Source organism: Hylobates moloch, unplaced genomic scaffold (genome assembly GCF_009828535.3).
Source record: "Hylobates moloch isolate HMO894 unplaced genomic scaffold, HMol_V3 SCAFFOLD_24, whole genome shotgun sequence".
NCBI classification, from domain to species: Eukaryota; Metazoa; Chordata; class Mammalia; order Primates; family Hylobatidae; genus Hylobates; species Hylobates moloch.
In genome coordinates this window covers 3,385,355-3,405,057 of record NW_026652299.1, presented here as the reverse complement: position 1 = coordinate 3,405,057, position 19,703 = coordinate 3,385,355, and the positions used below count along the sequence as shown (strand labels likewise).

The 19,703-nt window shown below is 34.9% G+C and overlaps 1 protein-coding gene across 2 annotated transcripts in view; it reads left to right on the top strand.

Annotated features, from left to right (window-relative positions):
• MBD5 (methyl-CpG binding domain protein 5) overlaps positions 1–19,703 on the top strand; it is a 470,039-nt gene that overhangs the window by 411,285 nt on the left and 39,051 nt on the right. For both annotated transcript variants that reach the window (XM_032754128.2, XM_032145669.3), the window contains 4 exons: positions 159–827; positions 4,540–4,642; positions 5,701–5,881; positions 10,298–12,433. In XM_032754128.2, coding sequence (XP_032610019.1) covers positions 715–827; positions 4,540–4,642; positions 5,701–5,881; positions 10,298–12,433 — 2,533 coding nt within the window. In that variant the 5' untranslated portion in view covers positions 159–714. The remainder of the gene's footprint in view (positions 1–158; positions 828–4,539; positions 4,643–5,700; positions 5,882–10,297; positions 12,434–19,703) is intronic.

Here is a 19,703-nt window from a genome sequence, read left to right as displayed (position 1 = left end):
GATGGAAGAAGGAAACAACTTGAATTTGATGTATGATTTTGATAGCAAAGGACATCAATGTGATTGGGTACACTCGTAGTTTATTCTGTTTTAAAATTGTAAAGCTTCTCAGTTTTCAACATTACATATACAAGTTCACATATTTACATATGTTTCAGGCTACATTATTGGAATTTTGAAGTCATGAAAACATCAGATGAACCAACCTGCAACACCTTGGATTCAGATTGGAAGATAAAGAGAAAGTTTAAAGAATGTGGCCTATAAAGGCGGGTACCTGGAAATATTAACCAACTCACACTGTAAAAATGAGACCAGTTTCTAAACAATAGAGATTGTCTTAGTACAACATCAAGGTTCAAGACAAATGTTGAACTAAAAACTTTACACTCCCCACCCCCACTTCAGACAGGTACCAGCATTGGTGAATTATGATTTTCCTTAGTCAGAAGCACTCATTTTTACCCATGTAGACCATCCTTAGGAATTAAATATTGGTTATTTAATGTAGATTATAATGGGAAGCTGATTTTTTTCATAATGGCAGATTTCAAGGACTTGGTTCCAAACTGAGCTGAAGCTTCCCAATGCGTTTTGTACAGTCTGGGAAAAGCTGTGCTGCACTGGCCCACTTTTGAAGGCCATCATGCTCTATAATATAAGGATATCATCTTATTGCTGATATCTTTGGAGAGTCCCTAGCAGATACAGAAAATGAATGGAGGCAAAGAGTGTGACGGAGGGGACAAGGAAGGAGGTCTTCCAGCTATACAAGTTCCTGTGGGTTGGCAGCGTCGTGTGGATCAAAATGGAGTGCTTTATGTCAGGTAAGTTCTTATTATTACCTGTGGTACCTACAAAGTTGTACTCCAAAGACGAAGGAGAGAACCAAACATGGTGACTGATGGCACCTCATATAAATGTGAAAAAGTGACCTTTGTGCTAGAAACATATGAGAGTTTTTATTGCCTTAGATTTCCAGAGATAATTTTTATGCATTACTTGTTTATATAAGGTGTCATTCTGCTTATCTCTGTAACAAGAATAAAGAAAAATATGAAGATTTCTTAAAGAAACATGCAATCAACATTACCACATTCACAGGAGAATGTAAAATACTGGAAATATCACTTGACCTGATATCACTTGACAGAATTACTCTGTCCTTCAGAGTGTGTCAGCTGGCTTTTTTGATAAAATTGAGTTTTTATCCATAGGAAGTTTCAATTATTAGATTTCTTAATGCCTCATGTTAACTAAAAATACGTTTCTTTTTTTCTGCATCGTCTTTAATCTATTTCCTTGCGTGTAATAGTAAAAGTGAAAAAGTCATGGAGAAGGCTCTGCATCTTACAAATAAATAGTCATTTAGTGCCTACTCTTTTCAATGTCAATGCTATACATCTCTTGTAGAACAAGTTGAATGGAATGACTGAACTGTTAAAAAGAAGTTTTAGTCTTACTTATTAAATAGTTGACATCTAAGTTCCCTACTTCATAGTTTTTCTGTAAGTGTCCGAAAGAAGATACCATAAATCTTTCTTTGTGATGTAATGAAAAATTTTAGAAACATACTTAAAATTTTTTAAAAGGTATCACATTCCATTATTAAATTAATGCTATTACTTTCAGTGTGGCTATTTATATCCCAGCTTCAACAGAATTTGCCAGTCCAGCAAGAATGTATTTATAGAAATGAGATATTTTTGGATATGTAAACACAGACTATTTTATGACATAATAACTCAGAAAGTCAGTTCAGATTCTGTCCTGAGTTTGTTTGCTTGTTGTGTGTAAGGCGTTTCTGGAGGTAAATCTAATTACCAATTAAAAGCATTTTGTTACATAAATTTTACTTCTATAATATTAAAGATGTGATCCATGTTTATTGGGGTGAAGGGATCAGAAAGCAGAGAATATGAAGCTCATCCCATGGTAGATGAGATGAACAAGCACACATGAGATAACTTCTTCAGAGTTTCTATTACCAGTGCTGTTAACAAACTACCAGAAATACTTTGTTATAAATATAATATAGCAAGTTATCTGTGTTGTATGTTTATACTTATGGTTGTTCTAGTTTATAAAGAGCAACTGTATATTCAGCATAGAACAAAAGACTCTAAAATCTGGATAATTATTTTTTCACTTCATTTTTATTCCCATGAAAGATAGATGAGATTTTTCAACTTCTGCGAGCAAAAACCAAATTAAATCTGGGAGTCAAAAACCAAGTTAAAGGCTAAGAAACTGTCAGTTATCTTGTTCATGATTTTCCAAGTCTGACTAGACTTTATACCATCTGATATCCTTGTTAGTATGGGTTCTCCAACTTCAAATCTGTATACTGATAATTATTTTGGAAACAAGCTTTCCTAGATTAGGTAAAACACTCTCAAATTAAATTAACCAGCATAGATTTAGTTTGCTTGTATATAACTAAATTACTACTTGAACATGTATAGCTCCTTCTATAGCTCCCTGCTCAATGTGCAGTTTGCTCATAATCTTTAGGTTAGTCTCCAGCTGCTCCTGCCTCAGGGTGGCATTGAGGCTACACATTAAATTTTCCACCTACTTCCAATCTTCTAAGCTTTATCCATGCTGTAAGTTTTTAAACTATTTTTTACATTAATTATTACTCTGAGAAATTAATTAAAGAGATACAACTGAAGGAAAGAAGCCAGCTGACTTTTTGAGAGGAAATGTTTTTAAAGCGTCTGGAGTACTTTAATAGAATTAAGGATTCATGTCTTCAGGTTTAATTTTACAATTAAATTCCTCTAGGATTCCGTCCATATACTTTCTTCTAAGTTAAAATGTTAGGCAGTTCCTTTTCACCAAATTCATGAATGCATCACATGAAAAATCAACAAGATATTGTACTTTTTTTCTTGTTGTTTTTGAAACAAAGTCTCACTCCGTCGTCCAGGCTGGGGTGTAGTGGCGCATCTTGGCTCACTGCAAACCTCCCTGTCTTGGGTTCAAACATTTCTCATGCCTCAGCCTCCCGAGTAGCTGGAATTACAAGCACGCACTACCATGCCCAGGTAATGTTTGTATTTTTAGTAGAGACGGGGTTTCACCATGTTGGCCAGGCTGGTCTCAAATTCCTGACCTCAAGTGATCTGCCTGCCTCGGCCTCCCAAAGTGCTGGGTTTACAGGCGTGAGCCGCTGCACTCGGCCGGACTTAGTTTTATTGAAATCACCAGACCTCCAAAAACATCTTGTTGCCCTTCAATGCTGTGGTTGAACTCGTCACTAAGATGAGAATTCTCTGCATATCACCTGAAAAAAAAAATAGCCTAAGTAAATGAGTAATGTGACAAAGTTGAGGATTTTTGTTTAGATTTTCTACATGCTGAAATTACTTTCATAAGTGTCCATAAATAAAATATGAATTGCATTTTAAAGCTGGTTCACTAATAGATTTTTAAAAAATACTACTAGTTTTTTTGTAGAGATAGAACAATCTGTGTCCAGTATTGTAATGTTTTGTATATGAAATGGAGATTATTGTTTCTGGATGAACTTGGTCAGAGGGCTTAAGTGAAGGTTTTGGTAAATAGTCATAACTAAAATATATTCTCAAGTGAAAAGTATATAATTTCAAAGCATAATATGTATTTAAGTTCGAACGTTGACATGTTAATATAAAGTCCTAAAATGCAGATTGTCCATCTCACATAAAATAACTCCCATTGTAAATAAAAGTCAGAGACATCTCTTGTCATCTGAATTAGTACTTAATCTGTATTGATGAATATTCACCTATCTTACTGACTTTTGTGATCTGAAACTTAGTAACATTGAACTACCTACACAATTACTGGCCGAAGACCTGCAAGGCACCTCTCTGCTGCCTAAAACCCTATTTCCTCATAAGTTTCCTTTCTTTAGTCAACTCTGCTTAATTCCTCTCTCTCTCTCTCTGTACAGTTTGACTCTTCAGTGTATCTTCAGATATAACTGATCTATTATATCTTTAAAGAAACATATGGGTGAGGGGGAGATAAAAGAAACCTGTTTTTACATAGGGACAACTTGGTTCTAGATTCCAAGATAAACAGGGACTTGCTCACTCCAACTTTTGTGGACTTGCCAACTTTCTAGTTTGAACCTCAATATGTTTCTAAATTTCTGCTTTTCCTCAAAGAGCTTTCAAAGTAGATTCTAGTTTAAAATGAGAGTCATTGCTTTTATGTAGTTTTCTTGTTCTCTGTTCCTTTCTTGCGTGCTTCTGTCCTTTCTTAAGAATAGTGTTTTTACCACCTTTAGTCTACTCTTGGTTTTCAAAATAGTTTTATTTAATTTTCTATGAAGATCTGTATTTTTCTGAGAAATATTTTGGTTCAAAAGAAAACACAATAGTGTTAAAGGCTATAATTTAGTAGCTAACATAATATTGACAAAGAAAATGCTTTTCCCTAGTGGGAAAACATCCCATAAAGGACAGTAAGACTATAAATTATGCCTTTTTTCATATAATATGTGTAGTCAAAATTATTTCCTGATGTTTTTTTAAACTATTTTTACAGTCCCAGTGGGTCTTTGTTATCTTGCTTGGAGCAGGTTAAAACATACCTGCTTACTGATGGAACATGCAAGTGTGGCTTGGAATGTCCTCTTATTCTTCCCAAGGTAACCGTTTCACAATAGATCTACAGCAGTGTTTTATTTTTTAGGTATTTTATATATTTGTTTTTCTCATTTGGAATTTTATTTTTTATTACTTCTCCAATCATACATTTTAATTCTTTATCTAATTCTCATATTTTGCATGTGTTTTGGAATGCTTAAAAATTGTGGAAAATAATTCGTGTCTAAGAGTCATTTTCAAAGGTGTCAAATCTATATTCATATTAAATATTTCATTAAAACTACCTTTCTACCTTTTCATTAGAGCTGTATCTAATATTGCTCAGCATTTAATAGTGCAATATTTTCTCTCATTACTGTAACTGCTCAAATCTGCAATGTTATTGTTAGCACCGGTATTGAAAAATCTGCCACAGATATTCTCAAAATCACAAAACTGAACCCTCATAGCCAAAATATGAAACTGTTTTACTCATTTGCAAGGTAAAAAGTAAAATCATGTAAAATGGTAAAATATTATTTGCTATAGAAATAGGTCATTATTTTGTGAATGTCTATTATAATGCTAATTTTAAAAATAAAGGTTAGACAATTTTTACTTTTCATTTGTGTGTCACCACATTCCAAAAAAAGGATTAACATAATAAATAAATTTAAAAAAAAAACAAGTAATAGATTTTCAAAATCAGTGACAAGATAATATTAACATAGTAATAAAATGAAGCCAAGGAAAAAGTTAATATGTAGAAATATCATAGCTTTTTGTTTTGTCTTTTTTAAGTGTACTTCATCTGTTTTTACACTGTTAGAACATCAGGAGGTATCTAAAATTGAGAACATTATCAGATATTATACCTTTTCATATATTTATCTTGGCTGTCTTAGAATTAGGATAATATTCATTATTTACTTTGCCACTAAAAGCTTGAGTTCAGCAGAAGTACTTACTAAGTTATATAAAGTTGCCTTTCTTAAAAACTTGAGAAAGTTTTATTCAGATTTATGGCTTAATCTATGCACAAATGTTTTTTTAAACAAAGGGACCTTTTTATTAAATGTTTTTACAGACATATTCTAAACAAAGGCTGTGCTTTTTCCAGGTGTTTAATTTTGATCCTGGAGCTGCTGTGAAACAGAGAACCGCAGAAGATGTTAAGGCAGATGAAGATGTCACAAAGCTATGCATACATAAAAGAAAAATTATTGCAGTGGCCACACTTCATAAAAGCATGGAAGCCCCACATCCTTCTCTGGTGCTCACCAGTCCTGGAGGAGGAACAAGTATGTAATATGGTGAAAGGTTCAGGAATTCTCCTCTCCCTGGAGAAGGAGTTGCTAGAAGTCATTTTGCCTAGCATTTTCTCATTCTACTTTTCAAGCACGCACAATGCTCTTAAAATTCTGTATGTCCTATAATTTTATTACAAACAGCAAACTAGTTCTGAAAAAATGTAGTGAGGTTATTTCCCAAAATTTCTTACCCAGAGCATTCAGTTAAAAAGGCAGAATAAACACTAATTAGTACATACAAATACTCTGCAAGTGTATAAAGCTGAGCTAACAAAAGTTCCCTTGGTTTTTAGGAAATAAATGTAGTCTTTTTCCTGGGGGTGGATTGGAATGTGTGGTATCGAGTCCCCAAAAGCAGTGTTATTGTTTTAGTCATTTGTCGAACATCTACTAAACAGAAATCACCTTGCTGAAAACTTTTTATATCTCCACCACCACACACGCGCATGCATGGGGGCTTTCTTTTTTAAATATTTCAAAGCTGCAGAAAAGTTGCAAGAATAGTTCATGGAGTATCCTTCATCTAAATTTACCAATTAACATTTTGTTGCAGAAGTTACAGTTATTGTGACAATTCAACCCTAAATATTTCAGAGTATAAGGGCACACTCCTACATAAACACAATCTAAGGCTCACATTCAGGAAATTTAACACTGATCTAATATTATTATCTAACATGCAATCTATATTCAGATTTCTCCAATTGTCCTAACAGTGTTTCTCATAGTTTCACAGAAATTCAGTCTTGACCAGGTGCAGTGGCTCATACCTGTAATCTCAGCACTTTGGGAGGCTGAAGTGGGAGGATCGCTTGAGGCTAGGAGTTTGAGACCAGCCTAGACAATACAGCAAGACCTGTCTCTAAAATAATTTTTAAAAAAAAAACTAGCCAGGCATGGTGGTGGCTCATACCTTTAGTCTTAGCTACTTAGAAGGCTGAGGTGGGAGATCTCTTGAACCCAGAAGTTGGAGGCTGCAGTGAGCCATGATCACACCACTGTGCTCCAACCTGAGTGATAGAGCAAAGCTCTGTCTCGATTAAAAAAAAAAAGAAGTCAGTCTTTTTAAAGATTCACAATGCAGTCAAAGATTGTACACTGCATTTAGTTGTTACATATCTTTATATCAATTAACAAGTCTTTTTCCATTTTTCATGACATTGAAATTTTTGAAGAGTCCAGGCCAACTTTGCGTGATGTTCCTCAGTTTGGATTTTCCTCATATTTATGTTCAGGCTAAACACATTTGCTAGGAATACTGCCTAGATGATGTTAGCTCCGCATCATTAGACACATAACGTCAGTTTATCCCATTTTGATAACATTGTTTGATTGCTTAGTTAAAATTATGTCCATTTGATTTTCCCATTATTGAAGTACCCTTTTCCCTTTATGATTAATGTGTACTCCGTGGAATTATGCTTTGGGACTGAGGAACTTCTTTTTGTAAGGGATAGAATATGAATGCTTTCTAAAATATTATAATCTAATGTTTGAATATTAATTCAGAATAAAATACGGCTAAACACAAAAGCATTTGTTTATGAGGGATTATTGATACTTTCCCATGGAACTCTGAAAAATAGGGATGATGAGTATACCTGTAGTGATCAGAGAAGGCTTTATGGCAGAACTCAGATTTGGACAAGCCTTAGAAAATAGTAGGATTTAGACATATAAGGGGGATAGGAAAAACCTTCTCCATAATGAGTGTAGCATAATAAGGGATGTTGTAGAAACTGACTTGAATAGAAGATTAGACCGATGTAGGTAAATTGGGGCCAAATTATTGATTGCTTTGGATACAAAGAAGAACAGTTGCCATGTCATGCAGGTAATTAAAGATTCACACTTACCATTCATGTGAAGAGGTATAACTATGTTTTCATTTTTGCATATTACCGTGGACATATTCTTACCTGTGCTTGCTCTCGCAGCACATATCATACAGTTTTACCAGTTTCTACAGAGTCTGCTTATTGCCTTTCTAAAGACCCTGGCAGAATGGAGATCTCGCTTCTTTGTCATACCTATACATACAAGTTTAATTATGGAAATTAAAGGTAAATATTTAACTGGCACAGGTGTAATAGGTACACCTCCATTCCCTTTTACAATGATACTCTTCATGGGATTGATTCCTTTTACTAGCTTCAGACATAGCATTTATTTTAGTTTCCTAATTTTAAACTATATTATCATAAGGTTGAGATTCGAATAATTAAAAGTTCAGAAGACTGACTTAGTAATTTTTCACCTGTCATTATTTCAATCCATAAGCATCTGTTTCTGTTTATTCTTTTGGAAGGTCGACTTGAATATACATGAAAGCACGTGATGGGTGCCTAGCGTTTCCACTTGCAACTCTATAACAAAACATCAGCCTGACTGTTGTTTATTTTGTATTTCAGTTATTTTTAAAATGGTAACTATTTTTCCCCAAGTTTGGAAGAAACTTTTTCTGAACCACAGTTATTATCTAAATTCTGTTAGTTGGATATAAAAATTCCAGTGTCTGTATTTTTAATCTCTGAACTGTAGATAATTATATAAATACATTGATACCCAGGAAAAAATACAAGTAGGTTGTTTTGTCACTAAAGAGAACATGGTCAGTCATAGGATAATGCTAATGATGTTAATGTTCTCTCTATATGCCAAGCACAGTGCCCAAAATATTAATGTTTTTCATTTTATTCCTTTAATTACAAACTTTAAAAATCTCTTTTTAACAAGAAAATAAGCTTCAGTTGAGTTTATCTACTGCAATTCTCTCATATCATTGGGTCTCAACTTTTCGTATATTATATCCAGGAATCATTCTATCAAAGAACCTCTACCATGATAAAATCAGAAATTCCACATTTTCCAAGAAAAACATATGTTCACTGCATTCTCTTACTAATTGAATGTGCTCTATGTAGATTTATTTGGACCCCAGGTTGAGAACCACTATCTCAGTAATTGTTATGATATGATTTGACCTGTATAGTGTCTAGCAGATAGGAAAACTATATTTAATCTTAAATGTGTAATTATCTATTAAGTAAGCGTACCTATTATTGCAAATGAATGTAACTCTACTTGCTAATGTAAGTCTCAAAATAGGTATGGCAGATGTATAGTTTGAATGGTGCCATTCTCATCTCCTATGCCTGTAACAGACTCATTGGCATTTTCTCATGGAGCCCAGCTAGAGTTCAGCTTCCTTTCCAACACAGCTTTCTAAGCAGCTACCACCAATTGGTGGGAATTGGCATATGAAACAAATTTTACTTGCCATTTTCATTTTAAAAGGCATAACTTTATAAAATAGTTAGATATCGAAAGGGGCTAAAAAACCGAAACTTGGAATTCTGATGTGATAGAATGAAAATTCTGTATGATGAGTCTGCTTGCTTTTGTTGCCTGTATTCTGTCTGATCTCCAGAAAAACTGAAGGGATTCCAAAAAGCCAGAGAAGGAGAAATGCACTCACGTAAAAAGAGAATATGCAATTGGAGCCCAGTACTGAAGGTTTTAGCACTTCAACTAAATTTTACATGAGAAACCTATCCTAATAAAAGAATTGAAGTCTGTGGCCATACTACCCTGAATACACCCATCTGTCTAATGAAAGAACTGCAGTCTTTTACCTAAGTTGAGGTAAAAGGCTGTGGCTGTTTTTACAATAATGACTAATTAAGGGCAAAGAAATTACAGTGTTAGAAACATGATGTGAAACTAAGCATGGGTTAGTTTGCAATATCACTGCATTTATTCTTCTTATTACTCCCATTATAAAAGATTTGGAACCCCATTAGACAGAAATCAAGTCTTACTCTCACAGTGAAAATGTTGGGATAAGGAAATATTACTGTATCTGTTCTGAGAAGGTTGCAGTAAGATAACAGAAGCATTTTTTATAAGGGTGAACATTTTGTGGTGAAAATGGCAATTCATTTAAATCACCCAAGAAAATATTATGCCACATAGATCACAATTTTCTATTGTAACTGCATTCTTAAAAATTCTAAATCCAACAAAATAGTAATATCACCATTTCCATCTGGACTGCCAGTCTTGATTTTGCATATTCTAAATATTATTAGAATGGCTAATGTCATTATGTATTGCTTTAGATGCCCATGCTTTCTCAGCAGATAAAGAGTAAATAAGCATAATGAGCAGTTACTGAGAACCTTTGGTCAACAAAGGGAAAATAATGTACTTTTTAAAATCAAATTTAAAATAGTATTAATATATAGAACTACTTTTAATTGCATAGAATCACAGCTTTTATTTACAGATTCCTACTTCCAGATGCCCATCCTCCCTCTCCCTTCCTGATTTCCTCCATTCCTTCCCTCCCTCCCACCACAAGAGTTGAGACTGTTAACAGAATTCTTTTTTTCTCTTTCACATCAGATGCAACTCCAGTAGTACCTTCTCGGGCAGCAACTCCAAGATCAGTAAGAAATAAGTCTCATGAAGGAATTACAAATTCTGTAATGCCTGAATGTAAGAATCCTTTCAAGTTAATGATTGGATCATCTAACGCCATGGGAAGGCTGTATGTACAAGAACTGCCTGGAAGCCAACAACAGGAACTCCACCCTGTCTACCCCCGACAGAGATTGGGCAGCAGTGAACATGGACAGAAATCTCCATTCCGTGGCAGCCATGGAGGCCTGCCCAGCCCAGCGTCATCAGGTTCCCAGATATATGGAGATGGTTCAATCTCTCCAAGGACTGACCCGCTTGGAAGTCCTGATGTTTTCACAAGAAATAATCCTGGTTTTCATGGAGCTCCCAGTTCTAGTCCTGTTCACCTGAATAGGACTCCTCTTTCTCCACCTTCAGTAATGCTACATGGTTCTCCTGTACAGTCATCCTGTGCAATGGCTGGAAGGACTAATATACCTCTTTCCCCAACCTTGACTACAAAGAGTCCAGTAATGAAAAAACCAATGTGTAATTTTTCAACTAATATGGAAATACCACGAGCAATGTTCCACCACAAGCCACCCCAAGGCCCACCTCCCCCTCCTCCACCTTCCTGTGCTCTTCAGAAAAAGCCATTAACATCTGAGAAAGATCCACTTGGCATTCTTGACCCTATTCCTAGTAAACCAGTGAATCAGAACCCTGTTATCATTAATCCAACCAGTTTCCATTCAAATGTCCACTCTCAGGTACCTATGATGAATGTAAGCATGCCTCCTGCTGTTGTTCCTTTGCCAAGTAATCTCCCATTGCCAACTGTAAAACCTGGTCACATGAATCATGGGAGTCATGTACAAAGAGTTCAGCATTCAGCTTCAACCTCCCTGTCCCCTTCTCCAGTGACATCCCCAGTGCACATGATGGGGACTGGAATTGGAAGGATTGAGGCATCGCCCCAAAGATCACGGTCATCTTCCACATCATCAGATCATGGAAATTTCATGATGCCATCTGTAGGACCCCAGGCCACTTGTAGTGGTATTAAGGTTCCACCCAGGTCACCAAGGTCAACAATAGGGTCCCCAAGGCCATCAATGCCATCAAGCCCTTCTACCAAGTCCGATGGACATCATCAGTACAAGGATATCCCTAACCCATTAATTGCTGGAATAAGTAATGTACTAAATACCCCAAGCAGTGCAGCTTTTCCTACTGCATCTGCCGGAAGTGGTTCTGTAAAGAGTCAGCCTGGTTTGCTGGGAATGCCTTTAAATCAGATCTTGAACCAGCACAATGCTGCCTCCTTTCCAGCAAGTAGTTTACTCTCAGCAGCAGCCAAAGCACAGCTAGCAAATCAAAACAAACTCGCTGGTAACAACAGTAGCAGCAGTAGCAATTCTGGAGCTGTTGCCGGCAGTGGCAACACTGAAGGACATAGCACTTTAAACACCATGTTCCCTCCTACTGCCAACATGCTTCTCCCAACAGGTGAAGGGCAAAGTGGTCGAGCAGCACTAAGAGATAAGCTGATGTCTCAGCAAAAAGACTCATTGCGGAAAAGAAAACAACCACCTACGACAGTGTTGAGTTTGCTCAGACAGTCTCAAATGGATAGTTCTGCAGTTCCTAAACCTGGACCTGACTTGCTAAGGAAGCAGGGTCAGGGTTCATTTCCCATCAGTTCAATGTCTCAGTTACTACAGTCTATGAGTTGTCAAAGCTCTCACTTGAGTAGCAATAGTACCCCGGGTTGTGGGGCCTCAAATACTGCTTTGCCTTGCTCTGCTAACCAGCTGCATTTTACAGATCCCAGTATGAACTCTAGTGTTCTTCAGAATTCACTGACACAGAACATACCTTTAAGAGGGGAAGCCGTGCACTGCCACAATGCAAACACTAACTTTGTTCACAGTAACAGTCCAGTCCCCAACCACCATCTTGCAGGTTTAATAAATCAGATTCAGGCTAGCGGGAACTGTGGGATGCTCAGTCAGTCGGGCATGGCTTTAGGAAATTCCTTACATCCCAATCCACCTCAGTCAAGAATTTCAACGTCCTCCACTCCAGTGATACCAAACAGCATTGTTAGCAGCTATAATCAAACAAGTTCTGAAGCAGGTATGGTTTTATTAGAAAAAAGTACCCAAAGGTACTAAACTTTTCTACTTTTTTAAAAATTTGTACCAAAATATTTATTATGATAAGAAATGATCCTTTCCCCATTGTGAAATTCTTTTCATTTCTTTAGTATTTATAATTTTATTTACAGAATGCTAGGGATTTGTCTATTGGGAAGATTAACAGCTAAGAGGATTTCATGTGTTTCCATTATTTGTTGTCAATCTGTGTCATTTTGAATATTGTTCGACTTTCACTTGGTTTTATAACCACTGGACTCCCAACTGCAAAATAAGCCATACAAGGCAGGGTTTCCTGGTTTGTGACACATGTCCTTGGTCTATGCCAATATAAAAGCCGTCTCCCTAGCTTTTGTTTGTATTCAGGTAAATGAAGTTTATCTTGGAAAATCCAAAAAGGCAAAAATAAATGGATTTTTTTTCCTTGCTGCTGAACAGAAGTAGGTGAATGGATAGGAAAAGGTAACTAGAAGTTGTACGAGGTAGAAAGCTGTCTTCTAATGTGTTTTCTTATCCTAGTTTGCTATCCTTTATTATTATTTGTTTGAGAAGACTCAAAAATGGATATTGGCTACTCCCTTTTTTAAAAAAAAAGCTAATAATTGAAGTTTTCTAATAAAAAAAAAGGCTTGAAAACCTGATTTCCAGAATTTTTAATCTTGAAATTGTTTTTTGATTTTCTTACAGAATTAAACCATTTTTACCATTGACATTAAGGTTTTGAACCCAAATCTATTGTATCTCTTCATCCACCATTAATTAAGGAAACAAATTTATTTAAAAATAGGCATATTAGAAAAAGACCTGTGTTTTGTGCAATAGAGTCCTCAGGAATTGTTATAAAAGCTGTACAGAACCACCTAAGAGGTAAATGTGTTGAGGCATCAGAAAATTTGACTATGAAAACATTATTCAACACTAATGATTTATGAGAAATGACAAGGAGGAAATAAAAGATGGTTGTAAAGACATTATTGTTCACAATGAAAACAGTGTGCTATGAAAACCAGATTGCTGCTGGAAATGAGAAAACTGCTGAGGCTTTCAATAATAAGCTAGTGTGTAGGTATAATACCATCATGCTGGAAAAGCATTCTAACCCACATGTCTTTGTTGCTGATAGTAAAAGCATTTTCCTTCCTAGTGTTGCCATTTACACCTGCCATCCTTCACATCTTGTGTTATGTGTTATGTTTTGATGTCACTATTTAATGAAGAACTATTCAATGATCTCTTATGTTAAATATATATATATATATATGGTTTAGAAGATATCTGAAATTATTAGTGCCTCCTTGATATTCTTAGTTTAAAGAATCTCATGAAACTTTATTTTTTATGTGTCTAACAGTATACTTATCCCATAGGGGGCTTCCAGCTTTTCACTCATTCATCATATTTCTTTTTAGATAACTCGATACAAATGAAAATTTTATTTTATGTATTTGGCAGAAAAGTTATACAAAGTTCATAACTATTTAAAAGTACAAAATATTTATTGAGCATATCTTAAATAATTTTGATGAGACATTTTTAGTCTCATTGTATTATACAGTTTTGATACCCCCTACTTCAGTTTACTTCATTTCAGGTCTGAGTTCATGTGCAAAGTGTATGTATTTCATTGATGTATTTCAATTTATCTATAACGGAAAAAACCAACATTTACTTATATTCTTGTTTCTTCTGATGGTCAAGGTTAGACTTATTTAATACTGTTTTGGTCATTTATTTTTTTTGTTTCATGTATCTTTGTAACACATCTGACCTGTACTGTTACTGCTGGGGGTGTCAAAGCATATAGGTTAAAAATTTATTAGTGTCAGAAAAGTGTTAGCATATAAATAGCTAAAAAGGATAAGGATACATGTCCAATAATGATATGAATATGACCAACTAGTGTAAACTAACAGGAAGTATGTGCTTAATAAAAATCTAAGTATGAATTTTTAAAGTATTAAACCTAATAAAATTAAATGCTAATTAATGTGCATAGGTCTGATGTGCAGCTGGTTATGAAAACGGATTGATTTACTAATGAACGTAACACTTTTGATGAGCTAAATATTGAAGCAGTCTCTAATGCCATGTTTCTTTCTGCCATGTAGTGAACTGTGTCAACTGAATGTACCATCACTGTAATTGCCTAGCCTAAATATCTGTTTACACTGACATCTATTCATTCATCAAATAACCATTGAGCCTTAAAGGTAGGCATTCAGAATGAGACAGTAAATGATAGTCACAGCTATCCCTGTAGGAGTATTACTGAGTATTTCTATGATACCAGAAAGACATTAGAAGAAAACCACATTTTATTCTTCAAATGTTGCTATAGCTATCGATCATCAAGTACCTATTATGTACCAGGTGATTTCCCTATATTATTTCTAATCTGTGTGGTTTTCTAAAGTATAAAGTATTGTTCAATTTTACAGATCAGGAGGCTGAGGCTAAAAAAACTTAAGTAACTGTTCCGTATCATATGTAACTGAATCAGGATTTGAACTGAGGTTCATCTGATTCTAAAATCCATTTTCCTCCCAGCTGCATAAATTCATCTGAAACATTTAGTGCTCAAAAGTATTGTGTTCCCTTTCAAAATCTTTTAAAATGTTCAATAGATAATGAATTAAATCACATTAATGCATGTTAAAAGCCACATTTGTTAACTATTGATATACTTCAGATGAAAATCAGTTATTTTTGCCAATATTATAGCAAATATGACTAGAATTTTTATGTCAGTGCAGAAGAAGAAATACCCAAAATGTCAAGAAAACTGCCCCTTGTTAGTGAATCACATTTGGTAACCTTTCTTTTAATTAAGTATCACCTCACTCAAATTAGAATGGGTTTCCTAGTAGGTGACGTGTCAGTAGGCCTTTAAAAGAGATGTAGATGCTAGTCATGTCATTCCAAGCATGGTAGCACAGTGAGGATGAAAGAAACCAACAGGTAACGTGGTCCAACTGTACTCTGTGGTTACAGAGCTTAGACACAACTCAGGTGACTTCTTGCTCAATCCAGTACCTTTTTCCACTCTTCTAAGTAAGAGTTCAAAAATATTACCTTAAGACATTAACAAGATAAGAAATAACTTCCTCTGAAAAATGCTTAGTTCCATTGGTCATCTGTTTTTAAATCTTCTTTTAAGGAGAGTCTTCCTATGCAAAACAATCCAAATATTGATTTTTAGGCCTGTATGTGAATTCTATGGGGTGCAGTTAAAACATACAACTTAAGTATGGGAATTGAAGGCAAAGATAGTAACAAAATTAGATAAAAGATATTAAATACTTTGAAGAATTTCTAAAACTTATGAATATACAAGGCTTTATTAATTCTACTTTGTGTTTTCAAGTTGCCTTTCCACTAAAGCTTCAGAATACTTTGCATTTTAAAGTTTACAGTTTTCCACTGGCTTTTTCAATATCAAATTACAGATAAAGTTTAATATTTCCATGTAACAGACTTAGAAACTGACCAGTAGGATACTTGGTAACATTCCTCAAGTTGTAAAGCAAATCTCTGTTGGATCTGGCAACCAAATCCCAAAGTTCCCAATCTCAGTCCATACACTCAAACTGCCAAATGCAGGTGTGTTCTGGAAATCCATCAGTAGGAGACATTTAAAGCAACTTTCCATTTTTAAAGAGAGATGCATTTCAGCATATGAGTAGCTATAGCACATGTCCTATAATATGATGACTTAAGGAAGACTCCAAAATCAAGTGCCCTTGCCTGGCAAACTTCAAAATGCCCAGGCCTCTTTAGGCCTCTGACTACTGCACACCTGCTTACCAGATAACAAAAATACATGCCAGTAACCCAAGCCTCTACAGAGGACTTAGCCCTGTTCATATCCACACAGTAACCCATCCTTTCCTTTGCCCTGCAGTATTTCACAATTTTCAAAGAAGGAAAAAGATTTAGATTATTCTGCCAACATACTTATTAGCAACTCTACCTTCTTCCAATATGATAAAGTCATTAAGTCATTCAACACAACATAACTTTTTTCACTTTAAAATGACTTTTATGTTCTCTTATTTTTTCCTAATTTAAAAAAACATTTAATCAGCTCTTTAAACATATGAAAATTTAATCCTCTGAGGGGACACAGTATGGGTTTGTGCCAGAAGAGAAAATAATTCAAACATTTATTTGCCTTAACTCTTAAAGATATACATGACAAGAATATAAATAAGCCTACAAATAAATGTTCTTGAGTATTTATATACTTATATTTTTTTAACTGCAAAAGGAAGTTTTCTTTCATCACAAAATACATTTGATTGAAACTCAGGACAGCCATTAATATGGTAGGTATAAGACAATGAAATAGTGAGACCACAAAAGAACACTTGGGGTAAACGACTACAAAGTAATGAGTTTGCTTTTTATGTCCTGTTTGTTCATTTGTTCTTGGAACATAGCAGTAAAGAAAATAAAGGGAGTTGTCATCCCTGTTTTTTCTAGATGAAGCTACAGGGGCAGAAAGATTAAGGGATAAAAATGCTCAAGGGTGGATTATACTATAAAGTATCCTTCTCAGGAGATGAGAGGTTTGTATAGAAATAATTCAGTGTTGTATAGGTTAATGTAGACTGAAGAAAAAGGAAGAGCCTCCTTGAAGGCTGTGACTGAATAAATATGAGTTGCTAGTGAAAGTATTTTCACTCAAATTTTTAAATGCTTAGATTTTATCCCCCATCTGATGCACAAAGTTTATAGTTTAAAAATTGTCCTCTGCACTTGTTTTTTAACCAAACAACAGAACTATACTAAATTCTGGATTGTGTGCTTAAAAATCTATGTCTACCATTTTAGTAAATTTTTGCCAAATGAGCCATTTATTCTTTGCTGTAAGATATTCTTAATATACTCAATGTCTTGTTGTTTAAGAAGGTCTCCTAATATCAGGGTTACACCACTTATTTTGTTTACGTATTCCAGGTTTAACGTTTCCTTGTATTAAAAAAAAAAAAAGGAGTTAAAATATGTTCAGCTGTAGACGTTGAGTCTATGTAATCAAAGGTGATAACAGAACTTAGAGTGGTGATATGTTTGCTGGTTCAGTGATCTATTTTGTACCTTTCAAGAAATAAATTGTCCCAGTGTGGAAATTGGGAGAATTTTATTCCATTACAATACATTGAGCTCACTTATAAAGCCACTAGAAATCCTTCAGTTCTCTAGAAGATGCCTAAGCTATTATTTACTAAAATCAAGTGGTCCAAAAAACATTTACACAGTTACAAAACGTAACTCCAGATTCTATGGAGTAATGTTAATTCTACAATGTTTGAGTCATAAAAATAATGCTAAAAAATATTCTTATGGTGTCATCAAAATGGATTTCATTTTTTCAGGCATATAGTACTAAATAATTCAAATCACAAATAAAAGTCTTACCTTCTAGGAACTTCTATCAAACAACACTAACGCCAGCCAAGCCAAGAGTAAAGTAAAAATTATTTCTAAGCCTTATACTACTTGCAAATTCAAAGTCACAACTCACCTTTTTACAGATGAAAAGTGGAACTAGACAACAGAAGTCTGAAGGAGTTGCTGAGGTATTCCTGGGGTTGGAGCTAGTCCAGGGAAGTCCGGAGTATCTATCCAAGACCCATGGGCACAGGTATAAGAGAGAGTATTCATCACAGATATACTAGAGCAGGGCTCCTGTGCTGCATAACTCCACAGGGACCCCTTTCTCACTGTAGCCTGATAAATATGCTCCGTAGAGCACAGCTCCATGGACCATCTCCTACAGAGTTGAGCAACTCAGAGGCCTGATCCTAAAGCAGTATTTTTCAACTTTTTAAAATTCTTCCCACAATAGGAAATTAACTTGCATTACAGTCCATTAGATATACATTTATAATGTGTAACAAAAAGTTTCATGAAACAAATACTTATTACATGTAATAACTTCTGATGTTTTTTATCCCATTCTATTTTATCTTATTCTATTTGGTATTTTTTAATAACAGCCACGACTCACTGAAATGATTTTAATCACTCGCAAAACAGATCATGACCTAGCACTCACATATATAAGCTAACAGAAAGAGCTTCCACAAAATACTACCCTAGCTGTGCAGTGTTCTTTACATTTCCTTTTCTATTTCATTTATCAAAAATATGCCAGTTGGGGCACACTAAATTGATTTTGCAGCTCACTAATAGATCTCAATAATGTTTTAGAATATCCATGAGGTAATTAATTCAGCAAATATTTATTGAGCACCTAGGATGTGCTAGGCACTGTTTTAGCACTGCAGATAAAACAGGGTACAGTAGAAGGATACAAAGCTAAGCATATTCATAATCTAGAAATTCAGCCTGCTCTGCTCATTAAACAAAATGAGATAAGACTTCCAAATGGAATACTGATGAGACGTTTTAACTATTAGGTACTGTAGTGCACATTCAGAGAACAGAAATTCTACCAGCAAGAGACTTATACTCTTCTCAACATTTGTTTTCTCACAAATATTAAGAAAAATGTGATAAAAGAGGCATTTGTTAAAAAAAAAAAAACCTATTACTTGAGTAAACTGAAAAATCCCAAGCATTTTAAAGTTAATTCCAACAGTTTTCAGAGTAATTATGTGTCTTAAGAAAGGAAACAAAACGTGATTACGGTGTGGGGGTGAAGAAAAAAAAAACAAACTCTTTTTCTGAGTCCATCACCACCATGAGACTGAAAAGACTGATGCCCTTGACAGTCATAACTACACAGACACCATATTTCAAGATTCAAGCTGCATCCCTTCTGCTGCTCTTTTCTCCTCCCGTCCTCTTGGCCCCGTCGAGTGTGAAGAGCACTTCCTCAATTACTGCCATAGCTGCCTTTCCCATCTTCTCTACCTTCTCCTAAGTCCTTTGGTTTGGGGCCCCTTCCTCCCTCCCTTGAATAGAACAAAGTAGCCTCTAGTCCCTAAGATTTCCTTTCTATTGCTGATAAAAGAGTGTTAACAATTTACATCAGAATCCAGAGCACAAAGATAGAGATTTGATGTCTTTTTGTAAATACACATTACCATTCCCTCTTACTAAAGCTTGAGAAAATAAAGTCTCATAGAAAGATCTAGTATTCTCATGAAAGTTATCTTTCAATTTATTATTGTTATCATTAAAAATCAGTCCTTTAAATAGAGAGGAGAAAATTTCACTATTTCAATGGGATCGAAAAGTGAATTATATTTATTAGACTCACTAAGCCGTGGTATTTTCTCGTA